The 23,753-nt window shown below is 32.2% G+C and overlaps 2 protein-coding genes across 4 annotated transcripts; one reads left to right on the forward strand and one right to left on the reverse strand.

Moving 5' to 3' along the window:
* The first annotated feature begins 1,514 nt into the window (after positions 1 to 1,514).
* LOC123227303 (3',5'-nucleoside bisphosphate phosphatase) lies at positions 1,515 to 6,084 on the forward strand. Of its 2 annotated transcripts, none has more exons than XM_044652046.1 (5): positions 1,515 to 2,019; positions 3,460 to 3,584; positions 4,143 to 4,454; positions 4,560 to 4,729; positions 5,534 to 6,084. In XM_044652046.1, the coding sequence occupies exons 1-5, from the start codon at positions 1,651 to 1,653 to the stop codon at positions 5,947 to 5,949; spliced, it is 1,392 nt and encodes a 463-aa protein (XP_044507981.1). In that variant the 5' UTR covers positions 1,515 to 1,650; the 3' UTR covers positions 5,950 to 6,084. The 2 variants fall into 2 exon arrangements, with proteins under 2 accessions (XP_044507981.1, XP_044507982.1); XM_044652047.1 differs by having other exon boundaries at positions 4,146 to 4,454.
* A 694-nt stretch (positions 6,085 to 6,778) lies between these two features.
* LOC123227304 (endoplasmic reticulum-Golgi intermediate compartment protein 3-like) lies at positions 6,779 to 22,063 on the reverse strand. Of its 2 annotated transcripts, XM_044652048.1 has the most exons (13): positions 21,736 to 22,062; positions 19,902 to 19,975; positions 19,528 to 19,611; positions 19,274 to 19,354; positions 17,826 to 17,906; positions 14,733 to 14,825; positions 12,771 to 12,950; positions 12,591 to 12,658; positions 11,914 to 11,965; positions 10,521 to 10,574; positions 10,334 to 10,426; positions 8,131 to 8,197; positions 6,779 to 7,147 (listed from the first exon to the last, which is right to left on the reverse strand). In XM_044652048.1, exons 1-13 carry the CDS (start codon positions 21,878 to 21,880, stop codon positions 7,074 to 7,076), a joined length of 1,146 nt encoding a protein of 381 aa, XP_044507983.1. In that variant the 5' UTR covers positions 21,881 to 22,062; the 3' UTR covers positions 6,779 to 7,073. The 2 variants fall into 2 exon arrangements, 1 of the variants encoding a protein (XP_044507983.1); XR_006504458.1 differs by lacking the exon at positions 6,779 to 7,147 and having other exon boundaries at positions 8,142 to 8,197; positions 10,334 to 10,443; positions 21,736 to 22,063.
* Positions 22,064 to 23,753: the final 1,690 nt, after the last annotated feature.

Genomic DNA, 23,753 nt, shown 5'->3' on the forward strand with positions numbered 1-23,753 from the left:
AACATTTATGATAGTTGGATTGTGAGTTAATGTAATATGGATTTATTAATTATTGGCCAAAGGTCTATGTCCCCCCTAAGTTTAGGTGCATTTTTTAAGTTATAGATGTAAGATTTGAAAAATCAAAAGTTTCACTTATCAGTTCAAAATTTTAGTTATAATTAAGAGTGAAATCGTTATTTAATAAAAAAATTTAAAAATTTAAAATTTTATTATGTTTACCCTTCAGTTTGAAAATCTAACAATTCTCTCTCACCTAAAGTTTGAAAAATCAAAATTTCTCCTCTAGGGTTTGCAAACTGTCACCAAAAACGGTTCTCTCTGACTGTGTTGGCTTTCCGTCCCCACTTAAATCTTCCCATCAATTACATCCTAGCTACGAGTGAAACCTATTTCCTTCCACGAAGATAAAATTGTCTTTGTCAGAGTGTCTTCGTCTTGGACAAAAACGATTTCATCTTTGTTTGAGACAAAAATGACTGTCAGAGGTCTCAGATGAAGATGACATGGTCATTTGAGAACTTCGACGGTCGTCTTCGTTTGAAACAAAAACAATCTAATGAAAACAATTTTGTCTTTTTCAGAGAAAATAGGGTTCACCAATGGTTGGGATGTGATCAATAGAGAGAGCCAAAGAGATCGGAGATGGTGAAGTTTGACATCTTTGATGACGATTTGTAAATCCTAGGGAGAAATTTTGATTTTTCAAACTTCAAATAAGGAGAATTGTGATATTTTTAAACTGAGAGGGGTAAAAGTAATAAAATTTTAATTTTTGTTAAATGACGATATTATCTTTAACCGTAACTGAGATTTTAAATGGATGTGTGAGACTTTTTGTTTTTCAAATTTTACATGTGTAACATTGGAAATGCATCTTAACTTATGCGGAAAATCATCCTTTGGCCTTTATTATTTAAGGATGTTTAAATAGTTTAATATATGTTATTTTCTTTGGTAAAGGGTCTTTAGGGATGTATAAATAATAGTTAGCTTAATTTTTTCACTCTACCCTTGACGAATTCCCATTTTCAGATGTGACCCGGTTGGCTAATTTTTAAGGCTAACTTCCAAATTGGCACAATTTTTAGTTAAACTCCAAGTAGCCCCTTTTATAATTACCCCCAATTGGTATCATGCTATTTATTCAAACAATAATCTAGATAGCTAAGAAACTTAGAGATAAAATTAATGAAATGTCTTAAGATATTGAAAATGGTAACAAGCCAATAAAATGATTAATGAATTTTCAATCCTTGCCTTGCCTATGAGAAATAATATCAATCTCCACTAATTATATATATATATATATATATATATATATATATATATATAGAAAAACAAAATTACTCGGTTATTAATAAAACCATTATACAAGCCCAAATATCAAGGACTAAATGGAATTTTTGCTGGACTAAGGAGTCACTTAACCAAATTCTAGGGGGAAACTTGTGATTTACTACCCCTACCTGGAGAGGCCAAGAGCTGGCAGAAAGCATAAAATGGTGATGACACTGACAAAATGGCTTAGCGTTTAGAAACAAAGACCGCTCTTTCTTCTGTTCTGTGTACTATTAAGATAACCTATATAACCTATTCTTCCCTATTACTCTTTAACCTCTCTATTCCCAAACCCTGAAAGCCAAGCCTATGGCCATGGTTGGTGATGCTTTTCTTCTTCACCCAAACCCCGCCTCCACCATCACCTCCAGTTCCAATTCTTCAAACTCCAAGAAACCCAAAGACAAAAAGAAGAAGAAGAAGCGTGGCGGAACCAAGAAGAAGATGACTGCTGAGCAGACTCTTGCTTTTAAATCTATTACTGAATGGGTATATTTGGACCAATACCTCAACACTAATAATTCTTCTGCTTCTTCTTTTGTTGTCGATGATTTTGGAGTTCCAAGAAGTCTTGGAAGAGGAGGGGAGAAAGTGGTGTTTGAATTGCATTCGCATTCCAAGTTTAGTGATGGGTTCTTGTCGCCTTCTAAGCTTGTTGAGAGAGCTCATGGCAATGGGGTCAGTGATTCATATTCCAGTTCTTATCTTCTTTGTTATTTTTTAGGGGGTCGCTTTAGTGGGTTTTGTTTGTTTTGAATGGGAGACTGAAATGAGCAAGGCTTCTTTTCTCTTGTATTTTTATTTGAACAGTGTTCCTTTTTAGTTTTGTTTATGTCAGAATCCTTATTTATATTTATTTATTAAGAAGGATTCTATGATTTAGTTAAAAATGAACATGATTTTTCTGCTTGTTACTAATGAATTCTTATGATTTTGCTTTTGTTTGTCTGATTCTTTGAGTTCTCATTTGCGTATTACGTATTTGTTCTGGTTCATCAGTAGAGCTGTTGCTTGTGAACTTGAGTTTCTTGCGCTCTTTCTTGTTATTGTAACCAAAGTTTCTTTCATAGTTCAAGCTACTGCAATATTTTAAAAAGTTAGATCTAAGGAAATTCATTTATGCTTTTTTATGGCTTATATGTAAAGGCAAAACAATTGTTCTTATGCATTCCTTGATAACAGCTTGACTTTGTGTGCTGTATAATGAGAAAGATTTCAATAATACTTGAGGTGGAATGAAGATTTTGAGTCAGTGACGAGGTTCAACAATGAAACTAGGATGTTGCTGATGGATAGAGGACTCTTTAAATAGGATGACTTGATTTTTTGTGTAGGACCATTTTATATTAGAGTTTATGCATAACTACATATAGATATGCCTATTTTTTAAGAACTCCATCCAGAGAAGGAAAGTTGGTAAAGCAGAAAAAGTAGATCTTCCCCCAAGGAGATGCTGAAGAGAAGGATAATGATAGACAACAAAGAGACTATTAGATATATTTGTTTTATAGCACATATATTTGTTTCTATCGTAGTTTTGTGCAGAAATATATGCTTCTTTCTATTTCATCTTCCTAATACGGTTTCTGTGATTGCTTGGTAAAGTTTATGCGAGCTTGTTGGTTATCAATGTTTTAACGGGCAATGTTTACTTCTGTCTCTATTAAGGTGAGAATGATTTCTTATGTTTCATCATAGATGAATGTTACTGGTTGCACAGCCAGTTGTAAGACAACCTATCGTGCATAGAGAAGATGTAGTTTTAATATATATCTCTCTAACTGCGTTTAGATCAAAATGATTATTTTATATGAAACTTGAGTATTTATAGCTTGCCTATGAGTGAGCGAATGTAATCTATAAATTACTTCAATTTTTCAACTGAAATGACCATTTTCAATGTTTTTTCCCCCATTTTTGTGTACTTATAATTCTGTTCAACTGCGGTGTGGGTGCAACTTTCTAAGTATCTATGGGTTATTGATGGCTATCTTTCTCAAGTTTTTGTGTTTACTGCTCTGATTTCTTTAAGAAGATGGGATAAGAAAATATTTTTGCAGTTTGTTTCTTTTTACCTTTGTAAGTAGGAATTTAATTAGTACAGTGTGTTCAGAACAGGTGAAAGTTCTAGCTCTGACAGATCATGACACACTGGCTGGTATACCTGAGGCCATTGAAGCAGCTCGCCGTTTTGGCATTAAGATAATCCCAGGCGTTGAAATCAGCACAATATTCTCTTCAAGGTTCTATTTATTTTCTGCAAAAAATCATCATCATGTACAGTTTCTTGCTATCATTAATTACAATGGGTTATATCACTCTGCGTTAAACCATCCACAATATGCACTGCTTTTTCTTGGCTCATCTCATGTCATCTCAAACTTCTTTTGTGGGGTGATCAGGAAAAATGTTGGGTGTTTATCAGTAATGAAAATATTATTCTGGTAACTATGTTTGTAAGTATTTTCATTTAGTTAAGCATATGCTTTAGCTTGTTTTAATTGTGATTTTGTTAATCAGGTGTTTAATATGCCCTCATGTTAGTAGGATCAATATTATAGCTAGATGACTTTTGTTATTTTGTTTGGGGTTTCTGATACTGTCTATTCATTTATCCCTTAATCCTTTTATTTATCTGCCCTTTCTCTTTAAGTTTACCTCATTTATTTTTCTTCTGATTGTCTCCCCTTTCTTTCTTACTTCTTATACTACCAGTCTACCAGTTCATTAAGAGTATTTTGTTGTTTCCTTTCCATAACTTCTATATGCCACTGATGCTTCATCTATTGATAAAAAACCAGCAGCACCGAGTCGGAAGAGCCTGTTCACATCCTTGCTTATTACAGCAGCTGTGGGCCAGCAAGGTATGAAGAATTGGAAAGATTCCTTGCTACCATAAGGGATGGTCGTTATTCACGTGCAAAGGACATGGTCTTGAAACTAAATAAACTGAAGTTGCCGCTTAAGTGGGAGCATGTGGCCAAAATTGCTGGCAAAGGAGTTGCTCCAGGAAGGCTGCATGTCGCTCGAGCTATGGTTGAAGCAGGTTATGTAGAAAATCTGAAACAGGCTTTTGCTAGATATCTGTATGATGGCGGACCAGCATATTCCACGTAATGAAATATCGCTTACTGTTGAGAATTTCTTGATGATGGTTAATGCATATTTCAAATATGTGAGCATAATGACTTAAAAGCTTATGTTTTCCCTGAATTCAGAGGCAGTGAACCTCTTGCAGAGGAAGCAGTGCAACTGATAGTTAAAACAGGCGGGTTGGCAGTGCTGGCTCATCCATGGGCATTGAAGAATCCTGTAGCTATCACTAGAAGGTTGAAAGATGCTGGCCTTCATGGGATGGAGGTTTACAGAAGCGATGGAAGACTAGCAGGTATCTTCTTCAAGTGCAGGGTGGTTTCCTTTCTTTTTATGTGCCTCTATTTTTCATTGGGCACTTTACAATGCAAAGCTGCAGACTAGGGTTGTCATTGGGTTTAGTGTTGGGCTCGAACTTGGCTCGATAGCATAAAGGAGGAGCTTGAGTTTGCCGAGTTGTCGATTTCTAGACTTGAGCCCCGAGACAGGACCAGTTGACTTAAGATCAGCTCAAAAAAATTTTATTTAAACCTCTTAATTTTCAAGTAACTACATTTAAATCTTATACATTATATATTTATCAATTACTCTCTATATTCAAAGTTAGGACAAGATTTTAGGAGTCTAAATGCAAGATTTAAAACTATAACGGTGTATTAATACTTGAATCGAGCTGTGAGCTCACAAGTTTACCAAGCCAACCAACAATAAGCTTGAATTTGGCTTGACATGAGCCAAGCCATGAGCTGCACGTGAGCAGCTCACCTTGATTTACACCTGTACTGCAGACTGCCTGCAACACTTGCATATACTGAAGGCTGAAATTTATAACAAATGTCAATTTTGTTGCTTGAATTGTTAAACTGTTGGCATTCACAGCACATTGAATATTGATTGTAAAGCTCTTGATTTTAAGGCACCTTTAGAACTTCAACCATATACCATACTAATGATTCAGATTGATTTATCATGCTCTTGAAGATTTTCTTATCTGCATTTTGCTTTCCTTCCAATAGTTTTATTGTGATGTAGCACTCAACTGAAATCATCAGTATCCCATGTCTCCATAAGGCTCTTGATTTGATTGTTTGATTGGCAGCTTACAGTGATTTAGCAGATGCTCATGGTCTTTTGAAGCTCGGGGGTTCAGATTATCATGGAAGAGGTGGGCATGGTGAGTCGGAACTGGGAAGTGTGAACCTTCCAGTGTTGATCTTGAATGACTTTCTTAAGATTGCTCGGCCAATCTGGTGTGCTGCCATTAAAGACATTCTGAAACGTTATGCAGATGAACCATCTGAGTCAAATCTGTCCAGCATCATGAGATTCGTTAGGGCAAGGATTTTCAAAGGAAGTCATCCTTTGAGCTGTGGCAAAGACTTGATTGACCAGTGCCTATCATTGTGGCTAACCAAAGAAGAGAGGCAGAATACTGAATTTGAGGCTATGAAATTGAAACTTTCCCATGTTTCAATCAATCAAGGTGGTATAAATGTTCCTATAGAGACTAAATAATAATTCTCTATTGAAATTGACATAATTCTACCAATTTTTTTTAAGGCAAGGATGATATTGTTTTATCATTTGTATTTCATCATTGGGGAACATTATTATTATTATTATTTCTATAGATTTCTCATTCAGGCTTTATTTTATCAATTTTTCCTTTTCTCTATGTTGATCTAGATTAAACTTTTGTTTATATTATGCACAAACACCCTTTGACATTTAATGTTAGAACTCTGGTAATCAACGAAATGCTTAACATTGAAGAACCCCTTTTTTATGACACAAAAATGGCTGAAAAAGTTTTTGAATAATGATCAAAATCTGTTATACAATTAATTCCCTTGACCCTTGGTGACAATGAAATGAACAATTGTACCTGTAATTACCATGTATACATATAAGTTACATAAGCACACAACCCAAGCGCGAGGCCTTTCTCCAAGCACCATTCTAAATCAATCTCTTCTTCTTAACAACTCTCACACTTACTCAGCCCACTCAAACTTTGACATTTTTCTTAGCTAGATTAGCCTACGTAACTCCAAAACTAGAGAAGCCCTCCACAAACAACTATAATTATATAAATGGCTGAACCAAGAAAGCCCTGTGACAACCTCCATTCTTTTCAAAACTCTAATGAAACGGTCTATCTATCTATCAAACTAATAATATTTTTGTCTTTCCCTTCCCCAAAAACATACACATTCCATAACTCACTACAAGGTGCAGCTTACGTTTCAAATTCATATTTCTACCTTTACCTTCACATTCACAGTATTGGGAAAGAAAGAATAAAACTATACATATATAATTAATTTTCCACTAAAATATCCAATTTACCGAAACCCAAATCAAATCATTGACTGAAACTGAAGAAACATTATCAGTATATTGTCTAAGGAACTGTGATTAAAAAAAAAAAAAAAAAATCAACACAAAAATTCCAACTCCACTTTTTTTTTTCACCTACCTGAAAAAGTATATCGTCCATGGTATTGTGATCAAAAATCAACACGAGAAATTCTAACTCCATTTTTAGACCATCTATAAAATGCTACTTGAAAAAGCACCCCCAGATGATATTGGAGTTTTACAACCAAACCTCAAAATTATCATCTCAACTTCCCAATTTACATCTGCTTCTTGAGTCTTTTTTTACCATGATATATAAATGAATCTACTATTCCAGCAACAGCAAAAATACCTAAAAGAATGCATTGTTCATCAGTTTATCACAATTAACAAATACATAATAAACAAAATAGAGTGAGTACAAGGATAATTGCAAAATAAATATCTGATAAAAGAACATTTGTTGCCCATAATAATGGGGCAAGAAAAGGGCAACACATATCATACTTAAAAGATTCGGTTGATAGGATCCAATTTAGCAACACATAGAAGCCAAAAAAAAAACTTTTACACCAGGATATTATGAATTTTAGAGACCAAATTCAGCAAAGGGGACAATATATTTTTAATACATTGAAAATAAAGCAAGAAAAACATTGTTTTCCACACTAATAAAAACTCTTTCACATGGTAACATTGTAGGGGTGTAAATGGGCTGAGCCGCTCGCGATCAACTCACAACTCAACTCATCTTGAGTCGGGCTTGGCTTGACATGTTCAAGCAACTCTAGTTTGGCTCTCAAGCTAAGCTCAAGGATGATGTTGACTAGTTTAGTGAACTCATAAGCTCATGCTCGATTTAAGTAAAATATCAATAAACACTTAATAGTTTCAAATCATACATTAACACCTATAAAATTTTACTCTCTGACTTTGAATATAGATGATAATCAATAAATATATAAGTTATCAGGTTTCAAGTAATATTTTAAAATTTAAGGGGTTTAATTGCTTTTTTTTTTTTGGGCTAATCTCAAACTATCTATTCCTGTCTCAAGCTCGAATTGAGACATTACCAGCTCTGCAAGCTCAAGCTTGAGCTCTAACTTGCTCTTAAGGTAATTGATCAGAGCTCAAGCCAAACACTACTCGATTCGGCTCAATTACACCCCTAGTAACATTACCTAATGTGTAAAGAAATACAAAACTAGATATAGTTTCAATGATGTTTGCAAACAGTGTAATTTGTCATAGAAAACTATTTCTTCCAGTGTTATGTTCAAATTTTTCAAATTGTATATTAAGATGGAGAAAAGACAAGAATGAAAATATTACCTCCAATTACAGCACAAATATTTGTCAGAAAGTGTAAGAATGAAATATGTTCCTCTTTATAGGTCACCTGCAACATGCAAAAATTAAACAAAGATAAAAAGAAAATAACAATAGAAGAAAACCATCAAGATGAGGGGGCTGACTTGTAATTTCATCTAAATGATTAATGCAACCATCTTTTATCTCAACGGTTTAAACTGCTTTCACTCCCCCATGACCAAGATTTCCACCCTAAACTAAATTTTTCTTTTTATTTTTAATTTTTTGACAAACTGAGTTATTCACAAACTTCACAGAATCCCACAAAATTATCTAGGGCTACAAAGTAATTTAAACTGAATTTCCTAGTTTTGAAATCTAATTTTAAAGAAATTAAATCAATAAAGCACAGATATTCATGCACCACAAACATTAGGCATTGATCTGCTATTTAAGTTTTCGAGTCTCTTATTATCTCCCCTTTACTGGGCTTTGGTACTATTATTTATTTCTTGTCCAACTTTCCAAGAATCACATAATTAAAAGATTCAATCACTTTTACCTTACCAAAATTTAACCTTTTAAATGAAATTCCAATAGTGTTATATATGTTTTGAACAGGTGGGTGTTTCTAAGTATATAATAATTCTCAAGCCAAAACATCCTGATATAATTTTTTCAAGACCATGCAACATAGAATTCGATGTGAATTACAAAATATCATTTCAATCCAATAAGATGAATCTAACCACCTACATGCATGGTCATAATATAACTAATGAAGTCATGACTAGAAATTCACTCTTTCAGTCCCTTTAAGTTTAAACTTCATTGATGCACAGACATTCCCCTCTAAGAACCCTTATCATATCATATCTTAATCTGTTAAAATTGTCACAATCGCAAGTTACTTTATTTCACATTAACTAAAGGTGACCTTGGAGAACCATAAAATTTTAGCTTCTTCGATAATCTCATTTTTATCTTTATTAAAATATCAAATACACCTTCAGGTCATTAAGAATCTCTACTTAACTTTGCATATTAAGAGCCTTTCTGGTAATTTATCGCTAAATCACTCAACAACTCAATAATCTACTAGATTAAAAGAGTTTGGTTAATTAACAACCAACAATAGAACAACCTTTTGATAAAAAATTAATTTCCACAAACTCTACTACCAAAAATTCTTATCAAATAAACCTAAAAATGTCAGAATTGCAAGATCTGAAAAAATGAATAGAATAAATTTTCATGTATCAAGACATTACCGTGAGGTGAACAGCAATTATGATAGTCAATAAGCGATAAAAAAACATGATTTTCTTGTGCAAATGTGATTTTGCAAGAGATAATACCAATCACGAATGCTTATTGTAAACTCATCACAATATTTCATAATATTAGACAACTTAAAAGGTTGTAGTAAAATTAATCTTTATGAAATAAAATGGTGAACCTTAACCACTTCTGTCTAACTCTAAATCAATATATTAGTGCAGGAAAATGCATTGATAGATCACTAGTACATTAATTTAAAATTTAGGAGATAGATTGCAAAAAAAAAAAGATGATCTATAAGGGAGAAACCCAACATCTCATTTCATAATCAAATAACCAAGCATGAAAACAATAATGATGAAGCCTTTGGTTATATGTTCATGAAACCAAAACCTAATCAACATAGAGTTCTAATAATTCTGATCCTAATAAAACAATGTATATGAATATATTCCCGGTTAAACAAAGAAACTGAAATAAAAAACTAAAACAACTTATAAATGAAACAGAACTCCAAAAATACTATTCCTAAAAACTACCTATTTCTCCAACATCATTACCTGTATCGTCTGGCTTTTTGGTTGTACAGTAAAGAGGTGTTTTGGATCATAGCAGTGATTTTGGTGCTATTGATTAATTCTAATTAGAGATTTTGCTGCCTCACTAGACAAACATGTAATTCTTCTTTTACATCTAGTTATTTTTTTCCTCAATTTCAAATAAAAAAACATGTTTCTTATCAGAAAAAATCATTTATTTACTATTTCTACAAGAGAGTTACGATCCCTGATCTTGTAGTTGCTTATTAAGAAAAGAAAGAAAGACAGAAACAGCATAACCTGTATCTAACATTTTGCCAACCAAGAACAAATAAGTATGAACAATAAAAAATAATCAGATAAGATAATTAATTAAATTCTTAGATATGGAGAAGGGGGTGCACCTTAATGGGAGAAAAATCATAAAAGAAGAACACTCCAAAATGTGAATCAGAGTGAATCAGTTCTGAAACCCTTAAGTGCTCTGTCACAGAGTACTAGACAAAAACCAATGCTGTGTATTTTCAGGTCAAGGTCTCATGAATAAGACAGGAAAATCATATTTGTTATCTTTAATATATGCATGAATACCTGATTTGACTGGATAGTGTAACCTCTGGTGTTAGTGTATATTGTAGGGACCACCTGCATCATTTAACAGTAGATAATAGTGAACAACAACATAACAAATAGTCAAGTAGGGCAAGTATACACAAACAGATGAGAAGTCATACACACAATAAGGGAGATTTAGGAAAGAGAAGTTTCTAAAAATATCATCTCACATAACTAGCCACACATAACTCTGACATAATCACCACTGAAAAAAAAAGGTCACTTCTCCATATAACAATCCCATATAAATTGCATCCATCACAGTTTATTGACTATGAACAAGATAAAGTGAAAATTCCACATTTGTATAATTTGAAAGTCCAGAACAAAATATCTTACAATTAGGGAGAATTATGCTGAGCTCACAGACCTTTTGGTTAAAGGCACAAAGGTCCATGAAAGTGGAAATTCTATATATAGATTGCACCCATTGCAGTTAATTGATTATCAACAAGATAACGTGAAAAATCAATATTTATACAGTTTGAAAGCCCAGAACAGGGTATCTTACAATTACGGAAAATTATGGTAAGCTCACAGACCTTTTGCTTAAAGGCACAAGGGTCCATGAAATTATTAAATCTATCATTTAACATATGTAGAACCCTTAATTTTCTTTGATGTTCTTGAACTGTGTCAAAACTCATGTAAACAGTAGAATACAACCAAGTTTAAACTGTCTTTCAACAAAACACTACATATTATGCCTTCTATTGATCATTTGTTTAGTACCGTTTCATAACTTTATCATTTAATGTGTGCTCTGGTAAGGATTAGGAGCATCAAAGATGATAGCAATCTTGGGCCCTTTAAACTTGAAGTGTAGATCAACATCTTTATTAATTATGGGCTTTAACATATTTTGGGTTACAATTATTAAAATGACTTAAGCCAATCTAACTTGGATACCCATTACACTATATACCCTTCCATTTTTATTTTTTATCCCAATGAGGGACATATATATTCCAACAAAAGATGTTTCAGCACATCTCGTATGACATTTAAATTAGCAATCTCAAACATTAGGGACAGTTGTGTAGATTTTAAAATCATTTTAAGCAACAGGTTAGGGACCACATTAGGATTGTCCCAGTTATGATTATAAGGAATTCAATAAACATATAACCTTTAAAAATAAAGACAAATAGTGAAATTATAATGGGAAAAAACAATAGAGATGATCAACAACACAAAGCTTTTAAATTGCCATAGATCTAAACCTTTTTGTTAGCCTTACAAATGTCATTGATGCAATATATATATATATATATATATATTGTTTTTAACAAGACTTAGCTTCAATCCTACACCCAAACAAAACGGAATAGCAGCAAAAAACATCTACCAACTCCGAGAAAATACCAACCTTGATGAAATATTGGTACATACCATATGGTCTTTCATGCCCCCATTGAACTCTGAAAAAGCAATAATAATAAAAAAGAATTAGATGACTATACAAAAGTAATCCTCTTTAAAGCCAATATGTGCATTTCATAGTGGAAGATAAGGAAATAATAAATTTAATGTACTGATGGCATTATAGAATTCACAACAAACTTGACCATGAACATGAAGGAGAAGAAAGAAGAACAAGTGGCAAGACTATATAGCATCAGATGGCATACAGTGACACAACTTCAACTGATGAAATTTATTGAATCCACAACTAAAACAGCAACACTGAACTGATTCAAAAAGATTACAAAATCAGCCTCAAAATAAACAGTCTACATCAGATAAGCATGGTTCTATAACATAGTATCAAAGCAAAATAAATCAACTGCACTTGTTTCCAAATTACCCTACAGCATTATTTAAATAATAACAAGTTATGGTTGTTTCCTGTTATGATTTTGCTATAAGTTGATGCACTTACATTGAACCAGAAGGAGAGTGTTAGGAGCTTGTCTTTAGGTTAAGTGGTTTCTTGGCAAATAAAACTCTAGCTTTATTTCAATCAATACTACTATGAAAAAGAAGGGAAAAAGAAAGCATCTACAAAAACACAAAAGCTACATAAGAGAAGAAACAAAAAATTACCCATCCAAAGGATTCACCATGCCAGGGAAGTGGTCACCAAAAGTTAACTTATTGACCTTGTGACTTATCTGTACCATAGGCAGTAAAGTTACAACAATAAACACACTTAGCTTAAAGAATTGCAATACCAAAAATATTTTAATTATATCCAATGAATTTTAGAAACCAAATAAACCATACATTATATTTATCTTTTGGAGAAGCCAACACATTGAGGATATCAATATTAGACTGGTGAAAGCTTTTCCCAGGTGAAAAATGAAAATTCCCAGCCACTTTATTGACTTCTAAAGATCCATGGATTTGACATCCTTCACCATCTTCACTTTTTATCTTCTCAATAAAGCCCTCTCGCTTGCACTGAAAGCTAACAAGGCATATTAGAAACTCAGAAGCAATGTAACACTAGAAAATAATAAACTTCTCAAGCTCAAAAGCTGTACACATGGCACTAAAAGCTGGCCCTCCTGGACTTCTGAAAATTCTCACAATATCTAGAGACTACTGACAAATTTAGTCGTTTATAATATTTTTATACAACCCTAACAGTTAAAAAGATTGAATTTGTTACTCATCTATATTTTTTAGTTACACTAAGAAGAAAACAGATAATACAATGAAATGAAAACTTATGTGGTACTGTTGATAACCATAAATAACAAAGGAACAATTGTTATGTTTTCAATCAAATGGGAGACTCATTTTTTCAGGACTATTGAATTGATCTGTAAAATATTAATTCAGCCAATGAGATGAAACCAATGGCACTTAAGTATGTGTCTTGATAAAATTTATATCAAAACATCCTAACTAAAGCTACCATACATACATATATATATATATTAAATGAGAATTCTAGCTACAAAATCACTTAATTAACTTTTTAATTCAAAATAATTATTTATAAAACACTTTAAAATACAAGAAAACTTTATAGAAAAATTTAAACACATTTAATGGAAATGAAGAGTCTCTATTTCCTTGGTATGTACTGTGTAAAAGAAGTGAAGTGTCTTATAATCATATTTTCCGACATTGAGCTGTGGCCTCAAACTTATGGGCAAAAGCTTGTAGAGTAGCTCGGATGCCCTGGGCATTTGGGAATTGGCAAAGGAATGAATGCTGAAACTCAGCAGACACATGTTTTAATTAATCGTTGGGTGATTAGGCTCGAAAGAAATAATCGATTTTTAGTGAAAAAAGAGAAAAAAAATAATGAAATGTGAGATAAAGTTTTCCTTTTTGCTTCCATTTTTGGGCATCAGTAGGAATTTCAAGACTTTGTTTTTTTCTTCATTCATCACAACTGAAAACAGGGTATTGGTAAAATTTGTTGTGTTTTTGGAATTCAGTTCAAGGTAGGAACGGCTTGCTGCAGTATATATACATTTTTCCCCTTGGTTTTGATTATTTGTGAAACCTGGTCCAAAATTGTATCTCTAGTCATCTTTTTAAGAAGTTAAAATTTCTTATTAAAAAATCATGAAAATAACATAAAATGCAGGCCTCAAGGAGCAGACCGCAAAATAAATTAGGTGATACAATAAGATTTGTTTGTCAAAACGTACACTGCCAGCACTACACAAATCGTTGGTGCAGTCAAGTAGCACCTATTTGTGAAGTGGTTTTAGAAAATGCAGATACATTTATGATCCTTGGGAGCTTTAAACATAGGGAAAACTTTTAAGCTGATAGTTTTATAAAACTTTCACTTATTTTTTATTATTCATCTAAATAGAGAAGTGGTGTTATGCTAATTTTGTACTGGTTTGGGGCTACTCAAGCTGAAGAAGTCTTTTCATTGTTTTCTAGTAGCGCTTATACAAAAACTTCCATGTTTCTTTAAGGATTTTGACTCCTGAAGGGGATTTATTTTCTTATAGTGGATACTTTAATAACTCTAGTAATTTGTTTCACCTCAATTATTAATACACATATAAAACATATATTAAAGACAAAAGGTATTTTGGCTGGTGTGCATGTGTTTTGGGATCTAACAGATCTCATAATTAAATCTTAACTAATACCATGGTTGGGGGATTGTTGTAAGGGTAAAATAAACTTTAAAAAAACCTCTTTTTTCCTTTTCTAAAAGAGCTTTAAAATAAACTACTTTCTTTAGAGGGAGGTTTGAAAACTAACCTGGTCAATCAAATCCACATTTGTCAGTGCCCAACCTTTTGTCCTGTATGCTTCACGAACATCCTCACATGTATTACAACAATCATCATCTGACTGCATCAAAAGGAATTTCAAAGTAAGCAAAGTAGAAGTATATACACAGACAGAGAACCATCAAATTAAAAATATACTACATGAGGTATAAATTTTCAAAATCAGTTTAATTAAGGTCTTATAATTGTTGCACCACATTCCATTAAGCTCTCTAATTATGGTTATTGAAATCAACAATATAAATAAGCTAGAACCCAGAAGCACCGTATCATTTAATTCTTTTCTGCTCACTAGCTTCTTCGTTTTTTTTTTTTTTTAAATGGTGTTAAAAAGCCATTTTATTGTTATTATATTCATCTTTTTATACCAGCCTGTTTTGGCATCTCCAAAGCAAATTACAGAGAGGTGCTTCACTTGGCAAGCAAAGTACCCAACGAAAATGGTTTTGAAGATATATCATGAATTAATAAGTCAATCTCTATTTAAGCACACTTCAAGAGCATACTAGATATCAAAATATATTAAAATCACAAATGGTTAAATATATCAAATGATAATAGAAGAAAATATGTCGACACAATCAACATTTATATAACGTATTTAGACATGAAATTATTAATTTATTGTTAGGTAAAGATCAAATATTGATGTCTTAGAATGAACATAAGCTCAGTTAAACTACAATGCCAGTCATTGCTATTTTAAGACTTGACTAGACTTAACTAAGGGAACAAGGATATTTCAGGAGCAATCAAGTTTCAAACAATTTGAACTTGATACAATATGTCCTACTCCCAAGAGAAAAATGTTAAGGCAAAACGTACAGATAATTTTTTAAGAGAAGAATAAAGAGAGATAATAAAACATGTGTAACAAAATTAATTTTCTTACATGCTGTCAGGATTAGAAGATAATAACAATACTAATAATAATAAATTTAGTTAGGACAATATAACTAATTTGATTAGGATAATAAACTTGATTTAATTAAAATAATAATTTAATTTAAAATTTAGGATATTAGAAGAATAAATAGGAGAGCCAAAGAAAAAATACTGTCTTTAATTTTTGGGCAGCCTTTGAATGTTTGTGAGGTTACAGTCTTGGGAGGAGTTAACACCTCATTGCTAGCATTGTTTTATATTGGAGTATTTGTACAATATAAGTGGTCCCTAACTGTTAGGGTGAAGGTATATGTGAAAAGGAAGTTCAAGAAAGGGAGAATGACAAGTGGCAGCCGTGTAGGAAGAGCACAGGATAATCAAGCAACTGAGGAAAATCTCTCAAGTCAAGAGCAGCAGGGGACTGAAGAAAGAAGCTTGTACTTGACCCAGGGAAATTCAAGCAATGAAGTAACAGAGAAAAGACATGGAGTGGGGGAGTAGATATAATCTTGGGGGATGGAGTATAGGAGGTTAAGAAAAAAAATTAAGAAAAAGGAGTGGTTAGGAAGGGAGAGATGACAGCCTCTCGAAGTGTTGCAGGTGATGAGCGGTTATAGTAAGAGTAGTTGCTGTTTGGGAGTGGTTTTTGTTGTTACTGTTCTGTATCTTTTTGTTGACCCAGTATTGTAATTGTAAATCAGGGAAGGATCCCTTGACCATTGTAAGTGACAGCAAAATGGAAAAGAAATGAATGCATGAATTATATTATTTTGTTAAACTTGGTGCATTACATAATACTGTTACATTGAAAATATTGAGATGGTTAATGTGGGTTGGATGAGAGTGCGATTCTGGAATTCTTGCAAGTCCGTTCTGCACCTCTTGGTGAACTGCAATTCCCAAGTTCTGTAGTCCTCAGTCTGCCAGGTCTGTAACACTAACAAATCGATGTCAAAGCATTGTGATTATAAGGATGTGAGAGTTTGATATCATACAAGCTAAGAGCAGAAGATGGAGAACGGTTCGGTGCCTAAATAAACTGGTAGCTTGAGCAATGAGGGAGAACGGATTTGTCTTTGTTGTGAAAGCAAAGAGTAACCAAATTATGACTGTAAATGCAAGTCATGAGGTGTCAACTGGTGGATGAAGACGGATCAGATGATGACATCATCTTGATCGTGTACAACGAGCAACAAGTGAAGAAAGAAATAGATTCGGTCGAGACGATAGATTCCAAAGAAAAATCGGCTAATTCCGACAAAGTTATTAAGCTGACAATGGACTAAAAAAAGGAATCAACAAATTTGGGCTTTAGTTGGTCATATACGGTGACCACGTTGGGGAATCAACAGATTTAGGGGTTCAATTGACGGATTCCATTGAGTTCTAACTGTTGGAATCCATTTGTTCACTTGGTGATTTAATTCAATTGGTGAAGTAGACCAAATGTGCAATGAACGAAGAAGAAAACGCGAAAGAAAAAAGAAGCAAAAAGTGAGATATTGACAGAGATGCACCAAATGAGGATCAACAAAGGCGGTACTTAAAAAAAGGAGGAAGTACAAGGTTGAATTTTTGCATCACTAGCGCAAGAGAGGAAAACACCTTGAGGATAAGGTGGTTTTCAAAGGGACGAATAATGTTAGGATTAAATAATAATAATAAAGTAATAATTAATAATATATTTAGTTAGGATAATATATTTGATTTGATTAGCATAATATTTAGTTTTGAAATTTAGTATATTGGAAGAATAAACAAGAGTGGTTAGATTGAGGTGAGGAGAAGAAAAAAAATATTGTTTTTGATTTTCGGGCAGCCTTTGGTTGATTGGAAGACAACAACCTTTAGAAGAGTTGACACCTCTAATTGTCAGCATGTGTCATATTAAAGTATTTGTTCTGTTTAAGAGATTCCTAACACATTCACATTTTATCAAAATGGAATAGCGCAATGGGAAAGCATTTGAAAACAATAAATTTCGAAGCAAAATATCATCACAATAGTTTTGGCTCAATAATATTAATTATGTTCATTGAATATGCAAGGAAATTTTCCCAATGATTCCCCAGTTAATCAGCCCAAAAGTCATAATAATTTCTAACATATTATACTGTTACAAGCTTCAAAACAAGTAAATTACTTAGTGACACAGTGAACCAGACATTAACCGTACCTTTTCTGCACCATAACATGAACCACAATATTGTTCATTGTGTTCAAGCCTGCCACCATGTCTCTGCAACGGCTTTTCAATCTGCAGTGTGTAAAAGGGAAAAAATAGAATGTAAGCAAATATGTAAGCACATAATTGATAGTATGTAAAGACCAATTATTTCAACAAACTAAAGCACTGTAAGATGCAAATTAAAACTCCAAGAAATATAAAAAAGACTGGAGTTAATATAAGTAAACATCAAGCAGCTTGGCAGATATGTTCATTTCTTCCCTTCAGGATTTGTTGAAAACACCTCATTGAATCAGTATATATTGGTTTGATGTCTAGCCACAAATTATTAGCCAATGATCTGATAAGAAGGAATCACCCTGCTTGATCAAATTTTGCTCATCTTCAACAAGGAATTGCTTTTCTTACATTCAATAGTTACATTTAACATAAATTCCAACAAGGTTTTTATATATGTATCATCTCTCTTTCAGACCTTTTTTTATTGGTATGTAAGAAAAATATACAAACAAACAAACCGAGACATCAAAAGAGGAACCAGGCACAACCTAAGCTCACCTTGGCCACAAGAACCAAGACAGCAACAACACAAGGCTCACAAGCTCAAAGCAACAAGAAAACGCACCATATAACAAATCCCTAGGTTACGTAAACACCAGAACCTCTGGACCTTGTTCATTAGTGTAGTTAACAGTTTATTGAAAAATGTGAAGGCCCAAGACATAACATTGTCAATGGTTTGGATTTTAAGAAACTGCAAACATCTACACTAGTGAATTTCATGTATATATGCTCAACATTATTGATTTTCAGAAATATCATGAAAATAACACCATTACGTCAAACTTCACCAAAAAGTCAGTGCAGGCTTATAATATCACTACTTATATATGCGATGCTTCCTTCCTTTAATAAATATAATATTCATAAACTCCTAATTTAACAGAACCCCTATGTTTTAAGCATTAGTATGATGGTTATATATAACATTATAACAAATTTTCAATTAAAAGAAACACTTTCAAGATATGAAGACCAGGGTGTGTTTTAAAAAGCTAACAACTTTTGGCCTCAACAAAAACTTTTATCCATTGCCATTATATTATAATATCTTACTGGCCTTCAATCACTTCCAATTTCTCCTACATAAATAAACACAGTTTGAAGTACAGCATTTTTCTATTCTAGCTAGTTTTAGTATTGACACAAATAAAACTTTCAGCCTAATAATACCAATTAAATATTACTAATAGAAGGGCACAAGCCCACAAAGGATTTCAATAGTGTTCCAGACATATGACTCTATGTCAGTTTCTGTGACCACAAAAACATTTTGTCATCAGCAACAATGGCAATATTGATTCAAAGATTTTTCAAAAATCTTTGAATCATTGCTAGCTTTATAAACATGCTAATAAAATTATATTATTGCTAACCTTTGGTGCACCAATTACATCTTTCTTGACTTCTAGTTCTTTACCAGAAGAATCAATCCTTTTCTTAAATATATCATGTCTCTGCAACATGAACAGACAAAATAAATAAAATCGACATTGAAAATTAAATAAAAAACTTCTCAGAAGGAATGTTACTAAATGAAATAAAATGTGAGGACCAGGAATCTTTTCTATCATAACGCTAAGATATAAGCAATGTCAAGTAATCAAGAATCACTATTTGCAATACATACAATATCAAGATGTTGCTCCCCACTGATATCCACAGCATCAAGACTGAGAAATGAACATGGTATGGCAGGAAAAGTAACATCAAACTGCATTTTCCATATAAAACATGAGCTTTAATCAACATAGCATCAATTAACATCAACTGCATTTTCAGACCACATTATTGAAAACCATGATGATTTGTTTTTAATGAATAAAAAATTGCCAGCAATTAAAAAAGCAAAATGAAATGATGAAAATCTTTGGGACATAAATGTGCGAAGGATCCAAATTTGACAATTGAAGATGATCTATCAAGCTGAGTCCCACAGATTGACAATTGGAACATGGAGGCTAATTCAATATCTTCACAAATAAATCAATAATTAATTGTTACATTAATGCGTAGAGTCTCCCCTCTAGAGGTATCCACTAAAAGCTTCGTCTCAGTAACTGAGTGCAAGTATAATCCTGCAAAAAGGTTCATAAACTATTGAATAAGAACAACAACTCAAAGAAATAAGAACATAAAATAAATAATAGATGAGAAGATAAAGGCAATGCACCATATATCCCTTATGCAGGTAGATTCATAACTCCTTACCCTGCCAAACTACCCGTTGCTAATTAATCTGCCAAGGCCATGATTTTTAAGGCAAATTATGCTTATTCTTATAATATAACATTAGGTTTCAAGGCTTTGAAGGAGCTTGAATCATATCTTTAGGTGGAGATAGCCCTGTATAAACTTATTCATTGCAGAATAAAAACCTAACCTGAATGGTAAATAACTACACCAATAGTAATAATGATAAAAGCAGCAACACAAGAAACAAGGGAGAAGGATCCAAGCCCAGAAGTTGAATGGCCATATGGTCAGGATATCCAATTCTGGGACAAATGACCAAGAGATGCCTAATGCTTATGGGCTTTGTCCTAATGGAAACACTTCTAACTACTATTGTGCAGTTTTCTCTTCAAGCTCTCCAACTCTAAGCTGGTATTGGATCTTCAAATTCAAATGAATTTGAATGAGCAGAAAATAAAAGAATTCATAGAGCTTTCATTGTTGGTAAAAGACTTGAATATTGATGAAACAAGAAAGGATTGAGATTATAGAAATTGGAGGCTCCAAGCATCTACTCTAGTAAATCCTATTATTATAAGTAGTTGTTAGATAATTCCCCATTAAAACGTTTTTAAGATCCCTCCCAAAGTCCAAGTCTTTCTATGGGCTTTAGCTCAAGACAAAATCAATGCATGACATGTGATCCAACAAAAATATACTTTAGCAAGCAGCTCTCCATTTTACAGTATTAAAAAAATGAATGGAGATTGCTGACCACCTTTCCTTCATTGTTCTATGCTTAAAATACTTTATTCAACCTGGTAAAAAATGAAAGAGGCCAACATATAACGGTTAACTCCTAAACTCTAAGTAAAAAACTCAAATCCTACTCAAATAAGATGAACAAATCAAATAACTCAAACAAATAATATTCTCTCTTTCTTTTCCTTTTTTAAGGAAATTGAGAAAGAGTATCAATATAAAACATTGAAACTAAGCAAGAAGCCACATTTTATCCAATAAACTCTCACACTTTAAACCCAACTGTTCAGCATATTGCTAAATGTCATGGCTTCAAATAAGAGGCCAAGTTTCATATCTCCCTTGGTGAAATCTTCCCCATGTTTCTTAGAAGTCCTTTAACTCAAATCCTAAATGGCCAACTCAAGTTTGCAATCGAGCTTGTTTGAATTGGTTGGAGATGTCGTCAGAGGTCGCATGGTGGATGAATAGTGTCACCAATGGATAAATAGTATCACTGATGGATTAAAAAGTGTTGCCTAAAGAGGATTCAAGCCAAGTTACCAAACTGAAACTGTATCTTGAATTTGGTTTGAATCAAGCGGCACACCAATTCGAGCCAAGTTAGCTTGGGTCGAATCCATTCTAACATAACCCTCACCCTTAACTTAAGAGGGAGAAAGTCCTTCATGATAATCAAGGAATGACACTAAAAATCTAGACGTCTAGAAATCACACATTATGAGCTTCTTCAAATCAAATGTTCATATAAATTTTCCCATCAGCAATATTCCTAACTTTAAAAAAACAACAAATTACTCTTTATTTCATGAATAATCAATCATTATCTTAAAAATGTCCTTAATTCAATGAAATTACTAGAGGCTTTGATCTCCATGATCAATCAAAGAGAGAGACATACTGAATTCAGAGAAAAAGAGGAGGAGCATAGCAAGAGAGGAGACGAGAGTAATAACGCCGCCGGAGAATGTACGGCGGTAGAAATCCTCGTTGATTTTGGGATAGGCGTCCAAACTCTTTAGCTTATGGAAGAAACTCTCCATCATTCTAACGAGAAAATGGATCAAAAACACCCTAGAATCGGAATGCTTATTGTTATTGATTTGTTTGGACGGTCAACGTTGGTGGACTGTTGTCAGCTCCTTCCGTCACGTCGCCTGCCTTATGCGTAATCTGTTTGCTTGTATGTATTCTCCTCCCTGCTCTCAACTTGTGTTCCTCATGCTGCCCGGCCGCCGTGTACATCACGTGCCTTCTTACAATTCCTGTGCATAACTCGTTTAACCGTTAGATTAATCCAACCGCTGATAAAATATTACTAAAATAAAATGTAATATCAAGTGCCCTCAATTTTAAATATCAAATTTGATACTTAAATAAAAATGTATTTATATAATTTGTATTATTATATATTTAATTCAGATAAATTAAAATAATTACCCCTTTTTTTGGGTAATAAAAAATTTACCTCAAATTTTAAGGTTTAAATAAAAATACGCATATATTAAAAAATTTAAATAAAAATATTTCAAATATCGTATAAAATACCAAAACTACTTTTCTTAATTAAATTACCTTTTTTCTAAGGATAATAAACAAAATTACCCCTAATTTAAGTGTTTAAACTAAAATACTCTTATTTTAAGGGATTTAATCAAAAATATTTCAATATAATATCAAAACTATTCTTCATTTATTTCTATATAAATTATATGTATTCCTTCATTTTAACATATTTGAAAGAGATTTCTGGAAAGAGAAAAGAAGTTCGTATTCAATATTTCAAGCGAAAAGAGAAAAGTTCATGATATCGAAGTATTTGTACCTACTATTACTTTAATCGTTATTATTTTATTAATAATGTAATTATATATGATGTTTTATATAATAAATTATAGTTGTGTGTAAAAAGTGAAATAATAAAAATTACATAGGTTAAACTGTAAATATTATAGTAGTATATGATGAAATGATATTTCACAGTAAATTATGTTAGAGGATTAGATTAGATAATATTAAATGGTAAAATGATATTTTATAATAAAAGGTATTAGAGATATGTTAGATAATATTTGGAGTAAAATGATATTTTACAATATAAAGGTAAAGTGATATTTTCACAAATTAGTATCATATTAATCAAAGTATATTAATACTCATAATATATAATTGAATTATAAAATAGGTATAATTATGCAATAGAAATCTGTAAATAATATTTTCAGTCATATTATTTATGTTGATTATATATTTTATTGTAGGATTAATCTAAATAATTAAATATGTTTCAATTAGATACGGAAGAAAATGGATAGAAAAATGTGACAATGTTATAAACTATATTAGAGGTAATAAGAAATTGACTAAAATTTTAAAACACACAATATTTGTGTGTTTGATGGCATACCGCATTGTTTTCGTCGATTTTAATATGAGAGACATTTTCGTCTATGCAATAATTTAGGGTATTTTCTTTTAAAATTTAAATATAGGGATAATTTCATTTTGCTCTCTTAACTTTGGGGCAATTTAATTAATTTCCATTTAATTTTAATTATGACATGTTATTCCTAATTAGATAATAAAAGCTGTATGCGTATTATTTTATTAAAAATATCATAATTTATGTACAAACAATTAAAATTATAAAGAAGTCCAACCTTCTGTGTAATCTACTAAAGATTTAACTCATATTAAGTAGAGCTCAATAACTCAACTACAACTTTTGAGTAGAATTCAAATTTATTATTGATTAGTTTGTTGAGTTTATGATTCAATTTAAGTATAATTTCAATAAACCTTTAAATATTTAAAATTTCACATTTACGACTTTGAATTTTATTCATTATAGGTTTTGAGATTTAATTATAATAAGTTTAAGTTAGTCATTTTTATTTATGTACTCAATAGAATCAAATT

This window comes from Mangifera indica, chromosome 10 (genome assembly GCF_011075055.1).
Source record: "Mangifera indica cultivar Alphonso chromosome 10, CATAS_Mindica_2.1, whole genome shotgun sequence".
Taxonomy (NCBI): Eukaryota; Viridiplantae; Streptophyta; class Magnoliopsida; order Sapindales; family Anacardiaceae; genus Mangifera; species Mangifera indica.

Bases quoted from the DNA above. Each gene is read 5' to 3' on its own strand.
- LOC123227303 (XM_044652046.1), top strand. From the start codon at position 1,651: ATGGCCATGGTTGGTGATGCTTTTCTTCTTCACCCAAACCCCGCCTCC. The intron at 2,020-3,459 runs GTCAGTGATTCA...TGTTCAGAACAG, and splicing joins AGAGAGCTCATGGCAATGGG to GTGAAAGTTCTAGCTCTGAC. The intron at 4,455-4,559 runs GTAATGAAATAT...CCCTGAATTCAG, and splicing joins GGCGGACCAGCATATTCCAC to AGGCAGTGAACCTCTTGCAG.
- LOC123227304 (XM_044652048.1), bottom strand. From the start codon at position 21,880: ATGATGGAGAGTTTCTTCCATAAGCTAAAGAGTTTGGACGCCTATCCC. The intron at 10,427-10,520 runs GTATTCATGCAT...GTTTTTGTCTAG, and splicing joins ACACTATCCAGTCAAATCAG to TACTCTGTGACAGAGCACTT. The intron at 7,148-8,130 runs GTAATATTTTCA...GCATTCTTTTAG, and splicing joins TATTTGTGCTGTAATTGGAG to GTATTTTTGCTGTTGCTGGA.